General features: G+C 39.0%; 2 protein-coding genes across 3 annotated transcripts in view; both read left to right on the plus strand.

The window, feature by feature from the left end:
- The window catches only part of eno1b (enolase 1b, (alpha)), a 12,599-nt gene extending 9,743 nt beyond the window's left edge, over window positions 1-2,856 (plus strand). The window contains exons 9-12 of the mRNA XM_024271102.2: window positions 1,788-1,989; window positions 2,137-2,245; window positions 2,312-2,370; window positions 2,577-2,856. Coding sequence (XP_024126870.1) covers window positions 1,788-1,989; window positions 2,137-2,245; window positions 2,312-2,370; window positions 2,577-2,643 — 437 coding nt within the window. The 3' untranslated portion in view covers window positions 2,644-2,856. The remainder of the gene's footprint in view (window positions 1-1,787; window positions 1,990-2,136; window positions 2,246-2,311; window positions 2,371-2,576) is intronic.
- Window positions 2,857-4,435: 1,579 nt separating this feature from the next.
- rereb (arginine-glutamic acid dipeptide (RE) repeats b) lies at window positions 4,436-21,939 on the plus strand. Of its 2 annotated transcripts, none has more exons than XM_024271104.2 (17): window positions 4,436-4,974; window positions 5,775-5,823; window positions 9,059-9,183; window positions 9,459-9,558; window positions 9,645-9,743; window positions 12,064-12,144; window positions 12,235-12,388; window positions 12,483-12,569; window positions 12,640-12,833; window positions 13,270-13,431; window positions 14,352-14,462; window positions 14,556-15,586; window positions 16,947-17,151; window positions 17,226-17,928; window positions 18,005-18,145; window positions 20,595-20,766; window positions 21,004-21,939. In XM_024271104.2, the coding sequence occupies exons 1-17, from the start codon at window positions 4,949-4,951 to the stop codon at window positions 21,035-21,037; spliced, it is 3,474 nt and encodes a 1,157-aa protein (XP_024126872.1). In that variant the 5' UTR covers window positions 4,436-4,948; the 3' UTR covers window positions 21,038-21,939. The 2 variants fall into 2 exon arrangements, with proteins under 2 accessions (XP_024126872.1, XP_036067975.1); XM_036212082.1 differs by having other exon boundaries at window positions 4,437-4,974; window positions 14,547-15,586.
- The last annotated feature ends 543 nt before the right edge of the window (window positions 21,940-22,482 follow it).

Raw genomic sequence — 22,482 nt, forward strand, 5'->3', positions numbered from 1 at the left:
AAAAAAAATCTTTTCAACTAGTGACAGTGTATAATAACAATATAGTTTATCTTAAAATATACCTGTTATGTTGCCTTTATCACCTAAAAATATAACTTTTTTTTCCACTAAAAGTTCATAAAAATGATGAACAAGATTCCAGTTTCTTGTAGATCTTGGTTTTAGTTTCTATGCTGCTCCTTGCTTGAGGACCTTCAATGAAAATCAAGTTTTTGTTTTTAACAAGTTTTTGGCGCATTTTTATCATTATGGATGACATACAGAAAATAATTTAAGATTCTAACTGTTTTCTGAGTTTTTCTTCATTTTAACCCGGATGGATCCGGATCAGATGAAAACTTGTTGCCATGTTGTGACGCTACAACTTCCTGCTCCGCTCCATTCTGATGCATCCTGTTGGAGACAAATAGATCCATGAGCGTCTTTGATCTGGCTCTAAGCTAATGCTTGCTTGGAAGATAACGTGAGAGTGTAAAGAAAGGCATGATGGGATATCGGTGTAGGCTTACTTCTGTGCCAACAATCCCACTCAGAGTTGAATTTCTAATGAACTCGTAATGAGCTGCATGGAAAACACTCTTTACAGAAATCAGGATTTAACTAATTTCGCTTTTTTAGTCGATACAAACTAGTCAAACATATGAAGACATTGTTGAAATTCCCCCAAAACAAAATGAAAAAAAAACCTTTTATTCTTTTCAGTCTCTTTAGGTGTTTTATTCTCTCTTCCAGTGTTCATACAAACATTTTAATGTCCAAAAAAATATAAATCGACCAGAAAATATTGCTAGAAAATGACTTTCATTTTGGCTAAAAAGGTCAAAATCGTAATTAAAAAAACAAAGGGAACTACTTTACAATAGTTCTAACGATGATCAGGACTTTACCTGCTAATTGTTTGCATTTGGGAAGTAAGTTTAATTTGTTTATCAAGGGTCCCCAAACTATGACCCAAGGAGCCGGATCCGGCCCTTCTCCATATTTGGCCCGGTCCCCCCAAACTGTTTTGGCTAAATTTGAATTTTTTTAATTTTCTTTAGGCTAATTTTGTCATTTAGCTAATATTTCATCTACATGCTATATGTTTCAGCTAATTTTGGCTTTTTTCAGATTTTTTTTATGCCAATTTTGAGTTTAGATAATATTTTAATTTTATGCTAGCTCTTTTGGCTCAATTAGAAATATGTCCAGTTTTTTAGGCTAATTTGGTATGTAGCTAATATTTGGGCTACATGTTAGCTGTTCGGGCTAATTTAGGCTTTCTTCAGTTTTTTATGCTAATTTGGCATTTGGCTAATATTCCAGCTAAATTCTAGCTGTTTTGGCTAATTTAGAATTTGAGTTTTTTCGGCTACTTTGGTAATATTTTAGCTAGTTATCAGCTTCAGTGTTTTTAGCGATCAATTTAAACATCTTCAGCTTTTAATCTATCGTAGGTAATGCTATATATCTAGTTTTTAAAATGTTATTTTTTTTCTGTAAAGATTACAGAAAGGAATTATTAAAAATTTAGCTACCGTAAATCTTTGTTTAGGCTGTGATTGACACGCAAGCCTACAAACTGACCCTGGCCCCCCATCAGAACAGGAAACAGTTATGTGGCCCTCACTAGAAAAAGTTTTTGGACCCCTGATCTAAATGATCAAAAAGCATAATCTTACTGCTTCTGTTTGTTATTTTTTTACATTTTATTCCAGTGTTTTTGTAATATCAAACCACAGCAGGATCACAAATGCTAATTTGGAATTTGTCCAACTTTTAATCCTTTTTTTTAATATATATTCTAGTGGTGTCCATTGAAGATCCTTTCGACCAGGATGACTGGTCAGCATGGACCAACTTCACTGATAGCACAGACATCCAGGTCGTTGGGGATGATCTAACGGTGACAAATCCTAATCGCATCTCCAAGGCTGTGGAGGAAAAAGCCTGCAACTGTCTCCTGCTTAAAGTCAACCAGATTGGCACGGTTACGGAGTCGATGAAAGCGTGAGTTAAATCTGTTTACACTTCGTCTTCTCAGGTTTGGCTCACTAGATTGGATTAAATTGATGTTGCATAAAAATTTCCTGCCTTGCAGCAGGAAAGTGGTGTTAATGTCAGAACGTTTTGGTGAAATCTCATTGTTCTTCTCAGGTGTAAGATGGCACAAGAGAGTGGCTGGGGTGTGATGGTGAGCCATCGCTCTGGTGAGACTGAGGACACCTTCATTGCAGATCTGGTTGTCGGGTTATGCACCGGACAGGTAATTTTGTTATGCACTTCCACCCTAACCATTCAGGACATCTAATACAAACGGTGGTTTTTGCAGATTAAGACCGGGGCTCCCTGTCGATCCGAGCGACTGGCTAAATACAACCAGATTCTGAGGTAAGTCTAAAGTAAAAATGTTTTTTTTTTATTAATAATTTAGCAGTTCTGCAGTTTCTTTTGACACTTTTTAAACATCCCTCACACAAAAGAAACTTTAAACATTTTTTTTTTGGTAAGATAAAAATTGAACAATGTTTGGTTTGTCAAAAAGATCATAGTCTAAACTGACATGTTTGGATTTTTTTTTTTTTTTTTTTTTGCAGAATTGAAGAAGAGTTGGGAGACAAGGCTCAGTTTGCTGGGAAAAACTTCAGGAAACCACTGGAGTGAATCTTTAGTATAGACGTCAGCATAATGGAAAACATATCAGTATTATGAATAACGTCCTAGCATCAGATTTATGTAGAACTCACTGAAGCTGGAGTTGTTGATCTTCACACTCTGGTTACTTTGGATGTGTCAGGAATTATTAACTGCAATAAAAATTGCTTTCCTAAGTGTTGCACTTTAAATGTTATTAAAGTTATTTTGGTGAAAACTCAAGTTTTGTTGTTGTTTTCTTGGGATGATGATCTCTTTATTTTTTTTTCCCTCTCAAAAATGTTGCCCCACAAATGGCTTGCTGTTTTGGAAGAGTTCACTCAACTTCCTAAAACTTGTTCAAAATTATTTGTATACTTGAAAAACTGAGACATAAGCATTTTAACTGTTACTGGTAGTCTTTACTACATTTAGAAATACTAAGCATAGATCACAACTGTTCTTAGTTTAACATCTTCATCTGCTTAATCCCTTTGGGGATTGTGATGTTGCTGGAGCCTATCCCTGGTACTGTTGGGTAAAGGTAGGATACACCCTGAACAAGTCTCCATTTCAGGGCCACACAAATTCACAAATATGCACATAAAGGTACAATTTTTAAAGTCATCAATTAACTTATGAAGATTGTTTTGGACTGTGGGAAGAAGCCGGAGCACGAGGAGAACACGGAGACTCCACACAGAAAGGATCCAGCTGGAACCTCAAATGCCTCAAGTTTATTATCATCAGTAACGGATGAGTTTTTTGTAACCTAAAACAAACTATTAAAACGTATTTATGTATTCCTTACAGTGGATAACCTCTCATTCTTTTTACCAAACATGTAACGTTTGTGAGTTATAGATGGAAATGTGAGACTAAAGAGGAAAAAACATGATAAACCTCTCATCAGTTTTGTTGATCTCTTTGAACTTTGTGGACAGCAATAAAATTATTTTTTGCTTTGAAGGATAACATCAGATTTTAAAAGATAAAGTCCTTCCTTATGCATGACGTATTCTGATGATAATCATTGAGGATTACATACATATCTGTTCTATGAAGTGTGATTAATTTTTGTGTAAGAATGTTTTCTGAGGATAATAAGCACACCCTTCTTACTTAATAATTTTCACTTGATCTGATAAGGAATGGATTTATGCAAAAAATGTGTATATAAAAGAAATAATAGAGGAGTGATTAAAAAATGTGCTCCTCTCACTCCCTTTCAAGCAACAAATTAAACTACTTGACTTTAATTGATGATATAAATAACGAATTAAATGTGACGTGTGTTACTCCAAATAAAGTAAGACACCATTAAGAATGGAATATTTCTTTAAATCTTTTGAATGTTTATATCATTTTCAATGTATTATTTAATATCTAAGCGGTTTGACATTTTTGTTCTGTGAATTATCCAATTTTTTATGCTTGAAATCAAATCATTCAGAATAAATGCAACATTCTGGATCATCTTTTGAAGATGCAAAAGCCAAAATATGCAAATATTGATCAAAGCAAACTTGAATCCAATTAACTAAATAAAAGTAAAAGATAAAATGGACAAAAAAGGAATGAATAGATTTGAAATCATAGTTTCTTTTTAGGGGTTCAAAGAGATATGACACCCCAACATTCTACCTGCACCCCATAGTGGGGATAAATCCAGGCCTGTTTTAAAGACTTCATGGGGTATTAACATGTTTCCTACAAAGTTTTAAAGACCATCCTTAGAGGATAAATGGCAAAAAATGTAACCCCCTAAAAAAATAAATATAATTTTTTTTTTATAATTTGTCAAATATTTAACTGGGTAGGGTTTGTTTCTGATAAGTAAGTTATTTTTTAATTATTAAGTGTTTAAATTATAATTTTAATTAGTTTTTAATCTGGTTATCAACTAGTTTTAAACCCCCACGGCGGATCTACTTTAGTGCCGGAGTCGTTCATTTGCACGGCGGTCAGTGGACCGTCTTGCATAATAATGCTAATGAGCGCAGGAGTACATGCAGTGAGTGGTGCGTTCCACGGTTGATGGCCGCCCGTGCAGCCGCAGCCGCAGCAGCAGCAGCAGCAGCAGCCAGTGTCTGCCGCTGATGATCCGCGGCACATGCTCAGTTATGTGCTCCCAGACAACTTTGAAGGTTTAGCGGCGGCTGCTGAGGTCATTGCTCTGGAGGAAAAAAAAAAGAAAAAAAATGGAGCACGTCCCTCCGCTACACTGCCTCCATTTTGAATAGCCCTGTAATAGGGGATTCGCACGGTTAGTGTATGTGTGTGTAGCCCGCTGCGCTGCGTAGTGTCAACAAGCCACATCCAAACATCCTTCGACATGGACGACCTGTTCAGTCCGCGCAGGTAACTTTGTCCTCCCGCCGTTCGCGTTGACGCCGCCCGCGCGGGGTAGCCGCCTTTAACGCCGTTTCGCCGCCGTACTTCGGGAGTCGTTTGTATGAATTGCTCGGAGTGTCAGCGGTCACGAAGTTCGTGTGTTGCTAACAAGCTAGCCAAATAACAGCGTTCTGTTGAGGCAGCGTCGTTAGCAGCAAGTGACTGACAAAACCGCTTCAATAAAACTGTAATTCACACGTTGAATAATGTTAGTGAATAATTATGACTGTGGTGGGTCGTATTTATAACACTTGTGTTCATTTCCCGTCGGGTTTGGTGTGTGTTTATTACAGCTCGCTGCTAATGTACGTCAACATGTAGCGCGCGCGCCGTCTGTAATATTTTCTTGACTGATTTCAGACTTGAGGTTTTAACTTGGAGGCGCGGCGTCGCTGTCACGCTCTGTGGATCTGTAAAGTAGCACACGCTGTTCTCCTAATTGTGGCCGCGAGAAAAAAAACAGTAAAGGGAATCGCAGCTCTTGTATGATTGACAATGTTTCGCGGCCGCTCGAGCGTCGGGTTTCATTCATGCGATGTGAGGATGTGACAGCTGAGATTGGCTCCTGGAGGGGGTGGGAGGGCGGTTGTTCCTCTGCCCAAATCAGTGCAGTCAGTGCGGGGAAGCTGCTCGGGCAAGTTGCACATACCGATCATTAAACTGGGGCTTTTTTTTTTTTGCAGCGTGGTAATTACCCCTGTATTATCTGTACTCTAGCCTGGAACTGCTGCATTTGATTTGCTCCATTATTGTGATGTTTATTTCAGGAGCCTCAACAGCACGCAGGGGGAGATAAGAGTGGGGCCGAGCCATCAGGTAATTTCTTTAACATGGATTTTAGGATAGGAGTTTGCAACCTTTAACAGTAAAAGCCTATTTGAAGCTGTAAACAGGAACTGCAAAGTCCCTTTAGAAAAAAATGTTACCGCTTTGCATGCATTGTTACTTTTATAATAAATGTTAATTATATATTTATTTCTTGGCTTGAATAAAATGAGTATGTTTTACTTTTTGCAGAAGCTCATAGGATTTACTTTCAAAATAAAAGATGCCCTGTGCAAAACAGATTTAATGTACTCCTAAAAAAGGTTTAACTATGGAGTCAAATCAGGATCAACTTAAAGTAAAAGAAAAAAAACAATTTGAAAACTTGAAAAATAGACATTGTAATTGTTTTTTTTATTTGAAAACAAGACATTTGAAATTAAGAAAAAGGAAAATTTGAAAAAACATTTTTTTAATTACAAAAAATACTGAAAACTTGTAAAATCTGGAAAATTTGAACCAGAAAATATACTGGAATAATGTATCCATTAGTAATAGCTGCTATTTTTGCTTTTCTGAATCTTTACTATCAGTCTTCTGTTTTCAGTTTCAATTCAGATTTTTAAGTTTTCGCTGCTGAGCTGAGCCTAATTTTACACGGATCCTGATTTGACTCCATATTAAACTCCAACTACATATTATTTATATGGTAAAAATCATTCCCTGTGGTCATTTTTTATTATTATCATGCAGTTCTTAGCAAAAAAAGGCTGTCATATTTTAAGATGTATTTTCTGCAGAGCAGGAGGAGCTCATTAGAAATGTGTTCTGAGTTGTTTGCGGGTCTGTTGGTACTGAAGTAATCTCACATTGAAATCCCAACATCCATCTGCTTACACTCTCTCACTAGCTTACAGCCCCTCACTGCCCAAAGATAACATTAGTGGGAGCAATATAGGAGCAATGCAGCCGTACAGTTTTGAACCAGATCAGACGAGGAAAACGAATATGTTAATGGATCTGTTTTTTTTCAAGTGGATCAGATTTGTAGCAGAGCAAGGAGACTTGGTGATTGTTGCATCACAACTACTGTACAAGCTTTTTTGAATTGTGTTTTTTATCTGATCTATCACAATTTTAATAAACGCGATTTATATCTGAAATTCTTCTATACATGTCCTCCATCATAAGAAAAATGTCACAAAAACATGATTTTCATTGGAGTGGTTGTTCGAACAAAGCAAGACATAAAACGCATTTTCTCTAAGTTTTATTTTGGTGACCCATCATCCTTTTTTCCTACTCACTACCAGGACTGCCACGATTAGCCGACTAATCGACTATTAAAGTAGTCGACGACTAATTTAATAGTCAATTAGTCATTACTTTATATTATATGGAGTCAGAGTGTAGTAAAGTTGAAAGTTATAATGGCATTCTGCTAGATTGTTGAACTATTTTGGCATTTATTAAGGTTTTTTAGACTATTTTGGAGTTAGCTAAAGTTTCAGCTACATGCTAGCTATTTTAGCTAATTTAGGAATTTTCTTTTTGTTTTTTAGACTAATTTAAAGTTTAGCAAATATTTCAGCAGCATGCTAGCTGTTATGGCTAACGTAGGCCTTTATTCAGCTTTTTAAGGCTATTTTGAAGTTAAGCTAATATTTCAAGTACATGCTAGCTGTTATGGCTAATTTAGGATTTTTTTTGTTTTTTAGGCTAATTTGGAGTTTAGCTAATATTTCAGCTGTATGCTAAATGTTATGGCTAACTTAGGCTTTTTTTCAGTTTTAAGGCTATTTTGGAGTTAAGCTAATATTTCAGCTAAATGCTAGCTATTTTGGCTAATTTAGGATTTCTTTTGTTTTTTTAGGCTAATTTGGAGTTTAGCTAATATTTCAGCTGCATGCTAGCTGTTTTGGCTAACTTGGGCTTTTTTCAGTTTTAAGGCTAATTTGGCATGTAGCTAATATTTTAGCTGGCTATCAGCTTCTGCGTTTTCAGCTATTAGCTTCAGCATTTTTAGCTATCAATTTCAGCGTTTTTAACTATCAGCACTAACATCTTCAGCTGCCACATTCAGCTTACAGCATTCACACTAGCATTATCGCAGGTTGTGCTATATATCTAGTTTTTTGTTTAAAGATAATGATAATTAGGGACTACAATATGTGGGCCACAAGGTCCCTGATCTGCTCCATTCCAATGCATCTACTTGTAGATGAACAGATCCTTGAACGTCTTTGTTTTCCTCGTCTGAGCTGGATAGCTACAATGTTGCTCGCCATTTTTGTTGCTCCGCTGATGTTAGGTTGGAGAGGAAGGGCTGGAAGCTAGAGGCAGAGTGTAAGCAAAGGGATGTTGGGAAATGAGGTAGGCTTACTCCTCGCCAACAGTCCCATCCATAAGTCAGAGGTGAATTTCTAATGAACACCTTCTGTTCTGCAGAAACTATGTCCGAAATAACGACATGGGCCTTTTGATTTGGTTAAAAATGGTATAATTGTAATTAAAAGACAATTTGGAACGCTTTACAATAGATCAAAAGATGATTGGAGTGGGACTTAATATAAAATAAATGAGACCAAGATATGACACCCCAAAATTCTACCTGCACCCCATAGTGGGGTTAAATCCAGGCCTGTTTTAAAGACTGAAAGGTGAAACTTTGTACTTAAGTTTGTCTTAGTATTTGAAATCTATGTATTCTGGTTGAATCACAGAGTGAACAAGGCCTTCTGATATCAGCAGGGATGTAAAAACCTTCACCTAGTTTATCTTACTTGTTGATGGACCTCAGGATCTCAATTAAATCAATGCTAATTTAGTAAATGTTACTTTTAAAAATTACAATTATTTTATTTTTCTGTTGCTCGAGAATCTCTATGGAGGGATTTAAAGAGCTGCATGTGGCGCTGGAGTCTGAGGTTGCAGACGTTTGTTTTAGGAAGAGGAAGAAGATTGATGCTGATGCCACTTTGACAGTAAAAAAAAAAAAAATCAGGAACTCGTCTGGACATCAGCTTAGGTCAGGATGTGGGAATAAAATCTTATATTTTTAACAAATTCATTTTAAAAACTTACCACCCACACATTTTCACAAATACATGTTTGTGTCATTTTAATGTACCTTTCAGCTCAAAATCACAAATATAGCCTACATGATTCGTGAATCATTTTTAATTATTAGTATTTTATTTTAATAAAGGGAGTTTTTCTTTCATTTTCTGTGTCGTTCAATATCTCTGTCTGGACATATTTGATCTTTTTTTTATCATCACTGTAGGCCAAGCTACCAGAGTTGCAGCCAAGACTTGCAGCAGGTCCACAGACTCAAACAGAGAGTGAGGAGCTCATGTGGACTCCTGGAGTCAATGACTGTGACCTTCTCATGTACCTCAGAGCAGCCAGGTCAGTGCTCCTGCTTTTGTTTTTTCTCCTTCTGCTTTTGAAACAGAAACATCCCGTTGACGGCAGTCTGAATACAGACTAAACGCAAAGTTCAGGACTCATCTGGAACCAATTAAGTCTGTTTGGACCAATAGACTTTTCCAGTCTGAATACTGTAATATCTAAAGTTATTCCTACAATATTTATTTTCCTAAACAGGCCAAAGAGTTAGGCACATTTTAACGTGTCTTATGTATTTGTTCCATCCAGTGACAGTTGTTTGTTTTCCCTTTAAGGAGCATGGCGGCGTTTGCAGGGATGTGTGACGGTGGATCCACTGAGGATGGATGCTTAGCAGCTTCCCGGGATGACACCACTCTCAACGCTCTCAACATGGTGAGGGAACACGTCGCATCTTCTCCTTTAACTATCACTGTCAATAGAAATATGAAATGATAAAACATATATGTTTTTAATTTTAGCTCCATGCAAGCCATTACGATGCAGCAAAAGCTCTCCAGCGTCTGGTCAAGAAGCCGCTTCCAAAACTTATTGAGAAATGCTGGTCAGCAGATGATGTGGTGAGACTTTTATTATTGAATAAAAGCTGGGTTTGTTCAAAGAAAGTGTCCAACAAGAGTAGATGTCAAGTAAAAGATGTCGATTGTTTTAATTTAACGCCAGAACCTTGGAGTCTTTTAATGGCAAAAGGAGTCAAATTATACAACTCTACAGGAGATAACTCATGTGAACTGATGCGACACCACATTTATGGACTGAAGTTCATTTTTGTCCCCACTTAGCAAGTTATTAATATAGTTTGGGAACATTTTTTATCATAAATATGCTCCAATATATTCTATTGCAGCTATCAGCCTAAGACAGTTGTGTCAAACTCAATCGCACAAGGAGCCAAAATCCAAAACTCACCTTAGGTCACGGGCCGAAGAGGATAAACATTTATTAAACACTTTAAAGTTTTAAAACTTTAAAACCATTACTTTTTAACATTTATGAACTAGATATAAAGCATTACCTGCGATAAGATGCTGAAATTGATAGCTAAAAACGCTGAAGCCGATAGCCAGCTAAAATATTTGCTAAATGCCAAATTAGCCTAAAAAACAAAAAAATAGGTTACCCAAAACAGTTAGCATGTAGCTGAAAAAAAGCAAAACTTCAAAATATCATAAAAAATTTCAAAAAGCCTAAATTAGCCAAAACAGCTAGCATGTAGCTGAAATATGAGCTAAACTTCAAAATAATCTAAAATCATACTAAATGCCAACATTGTCCAAAGAGCTAGCCACTAGCATAATGCCAATTTTTTAAAACTTCAAAACCATAACTTTTTATTACAATTATGAATAATAAAATGGCAAGAATATAATTTCAGAATAAATCAACTTAAATCTTAAATAACTTTCAATATTTTACTCTCCATAAAATATATATTTTGACAAAATTATACAAGTTAGAAATAAGCGCAAGATAACTTCTGGCCATTAATGACAATAAAATAAAATGATCTGGAGGGCCGGATCCGGCCCTCTGGCCTTGACTTTGACACATGCGAGACTCAGAGATGTAAATCTGAAGGACGTTATGCAACATGCAGAAAAGAGGAGCTGAATGAATCAAAACTGCACAACTATCCAGTAACAATGTTTTTAATATCATAATTTTGTGGTTAAGTTGTTTAGAGCTGACAGCTCCACACCCTGCAGCTGCATCATCACATCAGCGAGAGGCGATAAATAAAGAAAATAGTTGTTTTGCTGACCGGTAACAGCATTAGGCAACATATGTAAACAAGTGTGGCTTCAAGACAGTATGAACAGGGATTATGAAAGAATAACATATTTCATTTTCTAGCAGGAAATACAGGAATGTGGTCTTCATTCATGCTCCACCCAGACAGCTCCTGAGAGCAGATTCTGAACATAAATTTAAACCTTTTCTGTCAGATGTTGTGATTTTCAAACAATACTCCATCTGTTCTGGTAAATCTCTGTAATCTGTTGAGCCTTCGGAGAAAAGTGGTTTGCTTTTTATGATGTAGATCTGATGTGAATTGTAGTTTTATTGTAGAAAGTCATGAAAAGGAAGTTTTATTTTACTGTTCAGTTAAATCAGGGGTCTGCAACCTTGAACTTCATTTTGAGCTTCATTTATCACAGAAAATCAATTTATTGTCAGTAAACACAACCAAAATTAAACCTACGTTAAGTTAGAATAAACTGGAATATAAAGCAGATTTCCTATTTTCGAACAAATTCAAGGATTTAGTATTTTAAATGTATGGTAAGAGTCACTTCATTATATCTGGTTTAGTTTTTGTTGGTTATATTTAGGAATTTATGGCTGAAATGCACCAGAAACAGTAAAATAAATAGTTTTTATTTTATCATTAAGACTTTATACTTCCTACTGCATTTGCTGCATTGACATGATCCTTCGTTGTAAGATGTCTTTTATTTTGAAAGGAAGTCATGCAAAGCTCTGTCAAAAGTAATAAACTATTTCATATTATTTTAAAAAAGTTATGTATTCATTTTTATGTTTTATTTATGCCAAATTGTTCATTTAAATCTATCATATCAGTAGCAAAAACAAAAATATAAATCAGAATCTTATTTTTTTTAAAGAAAAAGACTTTTGTGGCTCCTACTGGGTTTTGGTTGGTAAGAAATCGACTCGACAAAAGTTTTTTTAATAGTTAACACATTGCATTTTTGAAGTGGTTATTTATTCTTTGAGGATTATGGGGTGCCTTACAAAAAAACTGTGACAAGTGACATGTTAAGGGCAGGAATCAAACTGTCCTTTTAATAAAATTATTGATAATGACTTATATTTTTGAGGAGTTTAAAATCTGCTTTTACGCCGTTTCTCCAACAGAAACGCTTCATGAAGGGCTTGAGGCAATTCGGAAAGAACTTCTTCCGTATTCGAAAGGAGTTTTTGCCCAGCAAAAAGACGGTGAGTGTTTTATTTTTCAAGACGGATAGCTTTAAATGCATTTAAACATTTGTGGTTTTGACTAGCATTATTGTTGTGGATTCTCTTCAGGGGGAGCTGATAACGTTCTACTATCACTGGAAGAAAACTCCAGAGGCTGCAGGAACCAGAGCTTATCGACAGCAGCGCCGGCAGCCGTCTTCCCGCAAAGCAAAGACCCGATCTGCAGCCGTTCTGGACAACGTTCCATCTCGGAAATACTCAGGTGTGCTTCTTTAAATATTATGGTGCTTTCCTGTTTTAACGGAAGAAGAACTGAATGCTGGGAAGGTGATTTAAACTTTGGTTCCTTCTTGAAGTGGATGCCAGTTCTGCGAGTGAGGACGATCTCGACAGTGAAGACAGTGAACAGGAAGCTAAGAGTTGCAGTCACTGCGGTGCAACAAGTGAGTTTTACATCACTTTTGTAGAGAAATACTCGTAGAGCTACTATTAAAACTGTCGCTATGGCAACAGGTTCTAAGGATTGGCATCAGAGCGGCCGGGACAACTCTTTGCTGTGCACCACATGCCGCAATTATGTAAACAAACACGGCTGTCTGCCACCGGCGCCAAAGTCTGCAAACTCCTCGTTCATGTTCAAGCTGGTTAAAGCCGAGGAGGAGGTGAACAGCAAGCATGGCATGAGGACCCGGCGGAGCAGAGCGCCGGTAAGTCCGGGATTTAGACACCAACTAAAGTTTGCTTATGCATAAATAAATACATAACAAAAACGGAAAAAAAAACTTTTTAAAGAAAATAGTCTGATTTTCTGTCATGCAATTAAGTTCTTCAATAGAAAAATAATTTAAGAAAACATTTTGTAGTGACTAGATTTTTTTTCTTAAAATGAGAATACTTTTTTTAACCCCCATTGGTAAATTTTTTTAATATTTAAAGGAAATCTTCCCGTGACGTAAGAATTTCTGACTCATTTCTAAGGAACTCGTTTTTTGTAGTGATGTATGTTCCTCATAACTACGGTAAAAATAAGCAATTACTGAACATAAACTCGTCTCGCATTTGACTCGATCATGCAAAAGAAGAAGGAAAATCTGTTTTTTTTCTGGGTTTTAACGGTGTTTACTTCTTCCTGTGGTTCAACAGCAGTTGTCGTCGTTGAGAAGTGGCCACAGGAGGCTGACGGGTTCCCCCAACAGTGAGGACCAGCCAACCAGTAGCCAGGTGTCTCCAAGTGGAACCATATCTACTTCTTTGAGATCATCGTTGACTGATGCGAAGAGTGACTCCACAAAGAGGACAAATAAGGTATTTTTTTAGGGCTGGGTATCGATTATAATTTCCAGAAACGAGTTGATTCAGATTTACCTTCAATTCTTCAATTCAGTTCATTTTTGAGTTTACACATTTATACACATTTGTTTAGAAATACAATAATAATCTACTAGATGATTTGAATATATTTATATTAATCTTATACAGTTTACATACTGTAAAATGTATTAATGAGATAATGAGATTGTTGATATCATACAGAGTTACATGGATTCTCTAAAGGAGAAGTTCTAACAAAAATGTTCAGATCATGAACATTGTTCTGCTTCTCCTGGAGGACGTTTCAGTTTGGCCACTAGATGGCGATCGCGCTACAGAAGTACACTTTATTCAAGAAGAAGACAACAGTATGAGAAAAACAGTGCTTTAGACCACAAATAGTTACTTTAAAAAATATTTACTTAAAAGAGTTTGGAAAATTCATACCTGTGAGTTTATAAAGATGTTTCATGTAAATTCATGAATTCTTTATCGGTTTTGTTGCTTTAAAACAACTCCACCAAACCCGACAAGCAGTTGTCCTTCTTCTTCGTATTTGTCAGTAAAAAATACGGAAACACACCCCTACAGCGCCCTCTAGCGTTTGTTTACGGGAAAATAACAAACATACGAGACTATTAGTTTCTTAAAAAGTCGCATATAAGTCGTACCTGAGTATAAGTCAATCACTTGGCCAAATTATGCAAAAAATGCGACTTATAGTCTGAAAAATATGATACTTTTTATATTGTGTACTTATGCTAATGTATTATTAAAAAACAATCAAATTTTTTCTGTTTTGACAGCTGATCTTTAGACTGGAAGGCGTCGTTTTTTGAAGTGTTTCAGTGTGAAATGTCTTTTCTGTAGATGTCACCAATTATCGTTTTACTTCTTTTCGTTTATTTACGCAGAAAGTAAAAGAAGAAGTAACGCGACCAAAGACAACTAAACGTGCACGAGAAAGCCCGGTTCCGGAGCCTGATGAACCTGAAAAAAATACTCAGAAAAAACAAAAAATCCAGGTGAGGAGCAGCTACTCAAAATAAATAATATTTGATAGTTTTTTTAAATAAACTAGAAACTTTTTCTTCCTCTTTTTTCGTCAGGATCCTCAGTGCTCCCGGTCTGAGGGCGAGGGAGAGGAGGAGAGCTCCTCAGAAAGTCGCAGTGCTCAGGATGATGGCAGTGATACCAAAGACATTGATCAAGACAACCGCAGCTCCTCTCCCAGCATACCCAGCCCCCAGCCGGGCATGGAGAGCGACTCCGACTCCTCTGCTCAGCCGAATGGGGTCCCAACGGAGTCCAACGCTCCTGCCGGCGTGCCGCCCGACCCCTCAGCCCCACAGCAGGTCACTCCTCAGCAACCAGCAAGCACGCCCTCCGCAGATCCAACCCCCAGCCTCTGCCCCCCCTCCCCAGAGCCCTGCGCTGCGGTGGGCACCCGAGTGCAAGCCCCGCCTCCCCCTGTCCCTCGACCTCCAGATGCTCCTCCTCCTCAACCTTTTCACATCCCGCCGGCTCTCAACTCTTCTCAGCCTCCGCAACCACACGCTACATCCCCACAGCCCCCCCAGCGCCCCCCACCCTTCTTCAGGGAGACTCCACAGCCTCCCCATTCTGGCCCCCAAATCAAGCCCCCTCCTACTACGCCCATCCCACCGTCACTCAAACAGCCCCCTCATCCGTCTGCTGCACCTTTCCCCCAGATGCCCTCCAACCTGCCCCCTCTTCCTGCCCTGAAGCCCCTCAATTCTCTGCCCAACCAGCATCCTCCCGGAGCCCCCCCTCCCCCTCTGCAGCTCATGTCCCACCCACCACCTGTGAATTCACTTCCCACCCAGCTCCCCGTCATCTCTCAGGCGCAGAGCCACTCTGGGAAAAGCACCGCCTCTTCACACCCTCCTCTTCCTTCTGTCGCGTCCTCCGCCGCCGGCCCGGTCCCGAGCCTCCAGCCGGCCCTCCCACCCGCTTCTCTCAGGCTGTCGCCGAGCTCCGCCGCCGCCGCCACAGCATCGCAGGTCCAGATTAAAGAAGAGCCGCTGGATGAGGTGGAGGAGCCGGAGAGTCCTCCACCTCCACCCCGGAGCCCTTCACCTGAGCCGTCCGTCGTCAATATGGCGAGCCACGCCAGCCAGTCTGCGCGGTACGTCAACACGTCTCTGCTGTTTACTGTCAAAGAGGAAAAAGCATCAAAATATGACGAAAGGAGACATCCGCACTATAAGGCGCACCATCAATAGTCTATTTTACAACTATTGTCGTATATAAGGCGCACTGAACTATACGATGCATTAAGCGAGACAGAGTCAGAGATAAGTCAGTCAGTCAGACTTCATGAACTGTGTTCACAGTAACTGGGTCACATCCCTGTTTTGTTTCGGTGATCAAAGATCCGCTTTTTCAGGAGGGAAACCGTCGTGAAGCTGCATCGTCATCCATGACTGTTGTCACGATAGATTGCTCAAAGTTGCAGTGAAGTTGCGATGAAAAGGTGAAATTGCAGGATGAGGATCAAATGTCAGGTTTGCTTGAATTTGCGTCAATAGTTGCGATCGCAACATCACCAAATCCTGGAGGGACTGACTCATGTGAAACCTTTAAATCTGAAAGAGCTGCGAGAATTTCCCAGGAGGGGAGCGCAGCTGATGAGCACGCACTCACAGTGAGCCTGCATGAAGAAATGTCATCTGCTCTGCATTTTTCTAGATTTAGACGCAGACGAACAGATTTTTTAAATTTCTGCACCGATTAATATGTTGACGTGTTTGAATCCTTTTTTTTTACTGATTCACAAAGAATCGTTACATCCTTACCTTCATAGTAACATTTTCAAACTCCCAACTTTGTTAGTAACATGTAAAAAAAATAGGGCTGTTAATAATAACGCGTTAAAGCTTAAGATTAGTAAAAAAAAATGAACAGGTTAATACGCAAATTATTCGCACTTTGTTCCTCTGCTTCACGACACTTCCACAGCATCCCTTTATTTCTAACAAAGCAAACTCAGAATCGAGTATTCACCTGGACCATTAAAACACAATAATTGCACAAATTATGTTTTTTTTGGTGGCTGGCTCCGGCAGGTGGAGGGACTTCCGGCCATTAATTTTTGTGCGCCATATTTTTTTCTCTGTTACCAGATTCTTCTGTGATTTTGAGACATGTGACCGTAGTCCTAACGTATTTATTACAGTAACACCCAACAAAAACATTTTGTCAGAGCACCATGTACCATGTATAAGACACCACAGATTCATTTTTTGATAAATTAAGGCTCTTACGAAAATACAGAAGCTTTTTTATTTTATAGAGGCAGTGGTAAAAATGTTCTGATGACCTTCATTAAAACCAATCTGACAGACTGTAGCTGCAACTCTGGCACAGCTGCTGTGGACAATAACATATCTAGATTAACAGGAATTTGGAAACCGAATGCACACTGAGCAGGAATCTGTATTTATGTTTTTGTGACTCCTTCTCTTAAATGCTCTCATTTCTTTCAGGTTTATCAAACACTTGGATCGAGGGCGCAACTCATGTGCAAGGACGGACCTTTTCTTTACACCTCTCTCCTCCTCCAAGCTGGCCAAGAAACGAGAGGAGGCTGTGGAGCGCTCCAGGAGGGAGGCGGAGCTTAGCTCTCGACAGGAGCGCGACCGAGAGAAGGACCGAGAGAGGGAGCGGGAACGGGAGGCCGACAGAAACATCGTGAGTGAAGTCTTTTCTCTCCCTGCTGCTGTTTTTCCACACGGACTTCAAGTTTTTTCCTCCTCTGCTTCCAGCGAGCGGCGAGCTCCTCTCACGACTGTCGCATCACTGAAGTTCAAATGGCGGCCCAAGGCCACGGGCGCCCGCCGTTTGAGCAGTCGCCCACCACGGTGGCGGCAGTTCAGCCCTACATCGGCCCGGACACGCCGGCCCTGCGCACCCTCAGCAACTATGCGCGCCCCCACGTCATGTCCCCTAATAATCGCAACCATCCCTTCTACGTGTCCCTGAACCCCGGTGACCCCCTGCTGGCGTACCACATGCCGGGCCTGTACGGCGCCGATCCCGGCCTCAGAGAGCACGAGCTGAGGAACCTCAGGGAGAGGGAGCTCCGCGAGAGGATGAAGCCCGGCTTCGAGGTCAAACCGCCCGATCTGGAGACCTTACAGACTTCCGCCAACCCCATGGAGCTTTTGGCGAGACATGGCGCTCTGGGGCTCCCGCACATACCCGGACCTCCTCATCCCTTTGCAGCCTTTCATCCTGGGCTGAACCACCTGGAGCGGGAGAGGATGGCGATGGCGGGGCCTCCCCTGCGCCCCGAGCTGAATTATGCGGAGCGACTGACGGCAGAGCGACTTCACGCTGAGAGGATGGCCTCCGTGGCGACCGATCCCGCCGCGCGGCTGCAGATGCTCAGCGTGACGCCTCATCATCACCAGCACTCCCACATTCACTCCCACCTCCACCTGCACCAGCAGGACCCACTCGGTCAAGGTGAGACGAGGCGACAGGAGCAGAAATATTCATGAAGATCCCAAATCATCTATTTTAATTCCCGTTTTCCACACAGGTTCTGGTCCTCACCCCTTAGTGGACCCTCTAGTGACAGGACCCCGCTTGGCTCGATTCCCATTCCCCGGTGGCCCGATGCCCAACCCCCTCCTCAGTGACCTTCCTCATGACCACGAGATGTTGCGCCACCCTCTTTTTGGTTTGTAATCCTAATTCATCCAGGAAATGTTGAGTCCTGTAAGCGTTGAGATGGTTGAAGGTAGAGGATGGACAAAATATTGGTATGGCGTAGGGCTGTATGATCTGCTCCAGGACGAATATTCGCCACGTCCAAGATCGCTGATTTGGGATCTTTATAAATATAGTAGAGTGTAGTAAAATATTATGTATTTTTTTTCTCTGAAATGGAGAACAATGTTAGATTTTAAGTTTAGGAACTAAAACAAAGACAAAAGAGTGGCGGTACTGTCACCGGAAGTAAACACATCTTTGTGTCGGTGAAGCTTCCTGTTTTCAAAGTAAAACTTTTACGTTCAAAAACTGAGACTGAAGTTCCGCTCACTGACATAACTTCTCAAAAAAATGAATTAGCTTTAACACTTTTGGCTTTGGTAACTCTTCAACAGTTGACGCAATTAACGTAACTCCAGCGAAATGCAGCCTCGCGCTAAAATATGCTGTAGTGAAGATGCGGATGTAATCTAAGTAAATCAGCTGATTCTGCTGCGAAAAAAACAGCTTTTCTCATACTTTCTCTGCACCAATATGTAATACTTAGAACGTAAAATGTTGAAGAGCTTTGTGGATGGAAAAACTGTGGAGAACATTTTCAAGTTTTTAGTTAAATGATAAAAAACAGCAGTGATTTTAATGCTTTTTATGTTGTTTATAATACTGTTACCCCCAAAGGTTGAAAAAAAAAGTTTAAAATGCCAAACATATTTCCTTTCCGTCTAAATCTTTGTGTTTTTTTATCAGTTTTGTTGATTCTGATCTCCTGTTCGAAATAAAGGTATAAATGATGATTTAATACAAATAATTTAAATTTTCCTACATCCAGTAAAAGACATAAACATAGCAACAAACATTATATTAAAAAGTAAGAATCGTGGTTTGATTTGTAAATCGAATCGGATCACCACCTAAGCAACAAACCACAGCCCCAGTATAGCGAACTATTGCGGTATCTCAACTCACGAACGATCACCAGTCCTCTCTTTCTCTTTATCGGTTGAGTGTGGTGCGTTCAAGAACACGTTCTACACAATTTAATGAACGTACGTTCAGCTGGTGGTATCCACACCGGACGAACGCGGTCACGCAGGTAGAGGCAGGGAGCAGATTCTTCTTCTATGGTATTTTTATTGTTCGTTAGCGCTCCTCCGCCTCCTACGATAGGGAAGAACCTCGGAGCAAAAAGTCAAAGCTCTGCAAATCCCCCAAATCTTGCTCCAGGCGTTTTTGTTTTCACAATTCTGATATCATATTAATCCAGCCGAGTAAAAACCACAACAATTGTTTCTCTTTTGTAATCATGTTTGGCGACTCCCAAACCCGAGTCCCTGATTGGTCAATGCGCTGCATTGCTACGATTATGCATGAAAATGATCAACCAGAGAGCTGTGTCTGTATTTTTCTGAAGTAGACACAGACAGAGTGCTGTTTCTGATGTAGCAAGAGATGGTTTGTTATGGCGGTAACCTGTTCAAACACACTAAAATACACCAGATTCTAGCGGAGAAGTGCGCAGCGTCAAATGAGACGTCTAGTGGTGTTATTGATCCAACAGGTGCGCATGCTAGAGGTAATCACGTGATTAAAGTGTTGATTATCAAAGACAAGTGCAGGAATACGAGTACCAGCACTGTAAAAAAAAACAATATTAACTGGCCAAAAGTTTATATTGTGCCTCAATATTCAAATTATCTGACATAAAATGTAAAATTAATGAAAATGCAGCATTAGGAATTTTTATTTCCACATTTATCGCTCTTTGAAGTGTGTAGGCTAATTAATATAGTCTACATTTTGGTTCTTAACTGGAGCTTTGTACCTTCACCCTGGAACACTTTGGCTATAAAAAGTTACACCATCACTTTTGCCTCTGTAAAATACCCAATGAAAAGTATTTCTCATAAAAAATAGATCAAGATATGACAACACATGATAAATTAGTTTTCTTTTATTTCAAACTGTGCTAATGCAACAAAGTGGGGAAAAAAAGCATAGAATGATCATAAGAACATGCTGGAAATGACTGAAAAATAGGAATTTGAGAAGAAAAAAATACTAAAAAAATTATAATGATACTGTACACTTGGCCTATAATCCACTAATTCCTGGGACATGTGAGACTTTACCCAAGGACCTCAAAAAGTGCAACAAATTTAAAATAATGTAAATACTTTTACTCGGGTGTAAAAACACTTACATATTTATTGATAATTTTATTTAAATGAAGGGCGTTAAATTAACATTGTTTTAAATTGTTCTTAAAAAGGGTTTGAAGAAAATAAAAACACATTTGTTTTAAAACTAGTAAGGTATTATATTGATAATTGTAATGTTTGTATGAGTCGTGTATCGTGAATCGAGTCCCTGAGATTCCCAACACCAGCTGAACGTGTCCATATTTGTGGATTCCACAGGAGCGTATCCACGGGAGCTACAGGGGCCGATCCCGCAGATGTCCGCCTCCCATCAGCTGCAGGCCATGCATGCTCAGTCTGCAGAGCTGCAGAGGATGGCAATGGAGCAGCAGTGGCTTCATGGGCATCACCTGCATGGAGGCCCTCTGCCGAGCCAGGAGGATTATTACAGGTGATAATTCTGTCTCTGGGTTTTTGTTCAGTTCATTCTTTTGAAAAAAGTTCATATTATCCATTTAGAGCTTATATATTTTTTTTTATTTCACTTTTTGTTTGTGCTAAACACAAATAAGAAGCGCATGCTCCATCCTTGTGTGTCTTCTTAGTGGATTTTGGTCATTTTGTTGTTTCATCACCATGGTAACGACCAATCAAAACCCTTTACTCATCCTCGTTTCTATTTTTTAAGCCGCCTGAAGAAAGAAGGTGACAAGCCATCTTGAGGTGGTGCATGCTTTTAAATTCTTCTAAATATGGAAACTGTGTCTGTTCAAAGCCGTAATAAAATTCCCCCTTGTCCCTTTTTAATATATTTTAGAGATATATTTGTGAATCTTAATGTGCATTCCTCGTTGAGCACTTCATAAGACTGCCGCTGTTGGTCTGACTTCTCCTGTGAGTTTAGGAACTCTCCCTTCCAAATGTTGGACAATCTCACCGGATTATCTGAGATTCAAAGCTCTTTGTTGGAGTTACTGTTTGGTACGCGCTCACACGTTTGCTAATGGATGTAAAAACAGTGACTTTGTTGTTCATTTTTCTCTCAAATCTATTCCTTGTACATAAATGCATTAAAAACCCGTGTTTGGATGGTAATAATTATCACCTCGCATGACTCACCCTTAGTTTAGCGATCTTTGCGTTGTGGTGTTAGGCTCTAAAAGCAATGTAGAGGTTGGGTTTCCTTCTAGATCTGCTAACGTTTTAATACAAAGATTTTATATATCAAGATATCTTTTCACTGCATATCCGAAGCTTTTATTCCTTTGTTTTTGTAAAACTGCAAATAGTACATGAGTGTAATATTCTATATGAATGAGTACTATTAGTAAATGTAACCGTTAAGCACCCTTAATCCTTAACTAAGCACGAGAACAGTAACCCATTAGAGAAAAATGGTGTATGCTATTATGAATTGTGACAACTAATTGGACAAATGTGTCTGTTCTGACTGAAAGTTGTAATAAAGTGTATTTGCATTGTTCTGAAGACAATGACCCGATTGGATAGAAACCAAATGTGGAGCATTTTAGTGGAGTTTTACACAGAACTCAGTATATGTGTGATTAAAAATACCAAGCTGTATTCATGCTATATTTATTTCAATAAATATTTCTTCAATGATTTCACTTTTGTCGTTCTTTGGAAGTGTGATACAGACTTGCACCATAAATTTGAATCAGCGTCTTCAAAAATTAAAACTAACTTTAAACTAAAGTATTGCAATTATTTCAAATTGCAAATTTATAAACTTTTTTTAAAGGAATATCGGAATTTTAAATCCCATTCTGATCATCTTAAACTATTGTAAAATTGTTCTCTGGTCTTTTTATTATGCAGTTTTTGCCAAAATAAGAAAACTTGTCTTGTTTTCTAGGACATAGTTTCTGTAGAGCAAGAGTGTCAAACTTAATCGCACAAGAGGCCAAAATCCAAAACACACCTTAGGTCACGGGACGAACAGGATAAACATTTATTGAACACTAAAACTAATTTTTAAAACTTTAAAACCGTAACTTTTTAACATAATTCTGAACTAGATATATAGTATTACCTGTGAGAATGCTAGTGTGAATGCTGTAAGCTGAATTTGACAGTTGAAGATGCTGAAATTGATAGCTAAAAATGCTGAAGCTAATAGCTAAAAACACTGAATCTGATAGCCAGC

Source organism: Oryzias melastigma, linkage group LG5 (genome assembly GCF_002922805.2).
Source record: "Oryzias melastigma strain HK-1 linkage group LG5, ASM292280v2, whole genome shotgun sequence".
NCBI classification, from domain to species: Eukaryota; Metazoa; Chordata; class Actinopteri; order Beloniformes; family Adrianichthyidae; genus Oryzias; species Oryzias melastigma.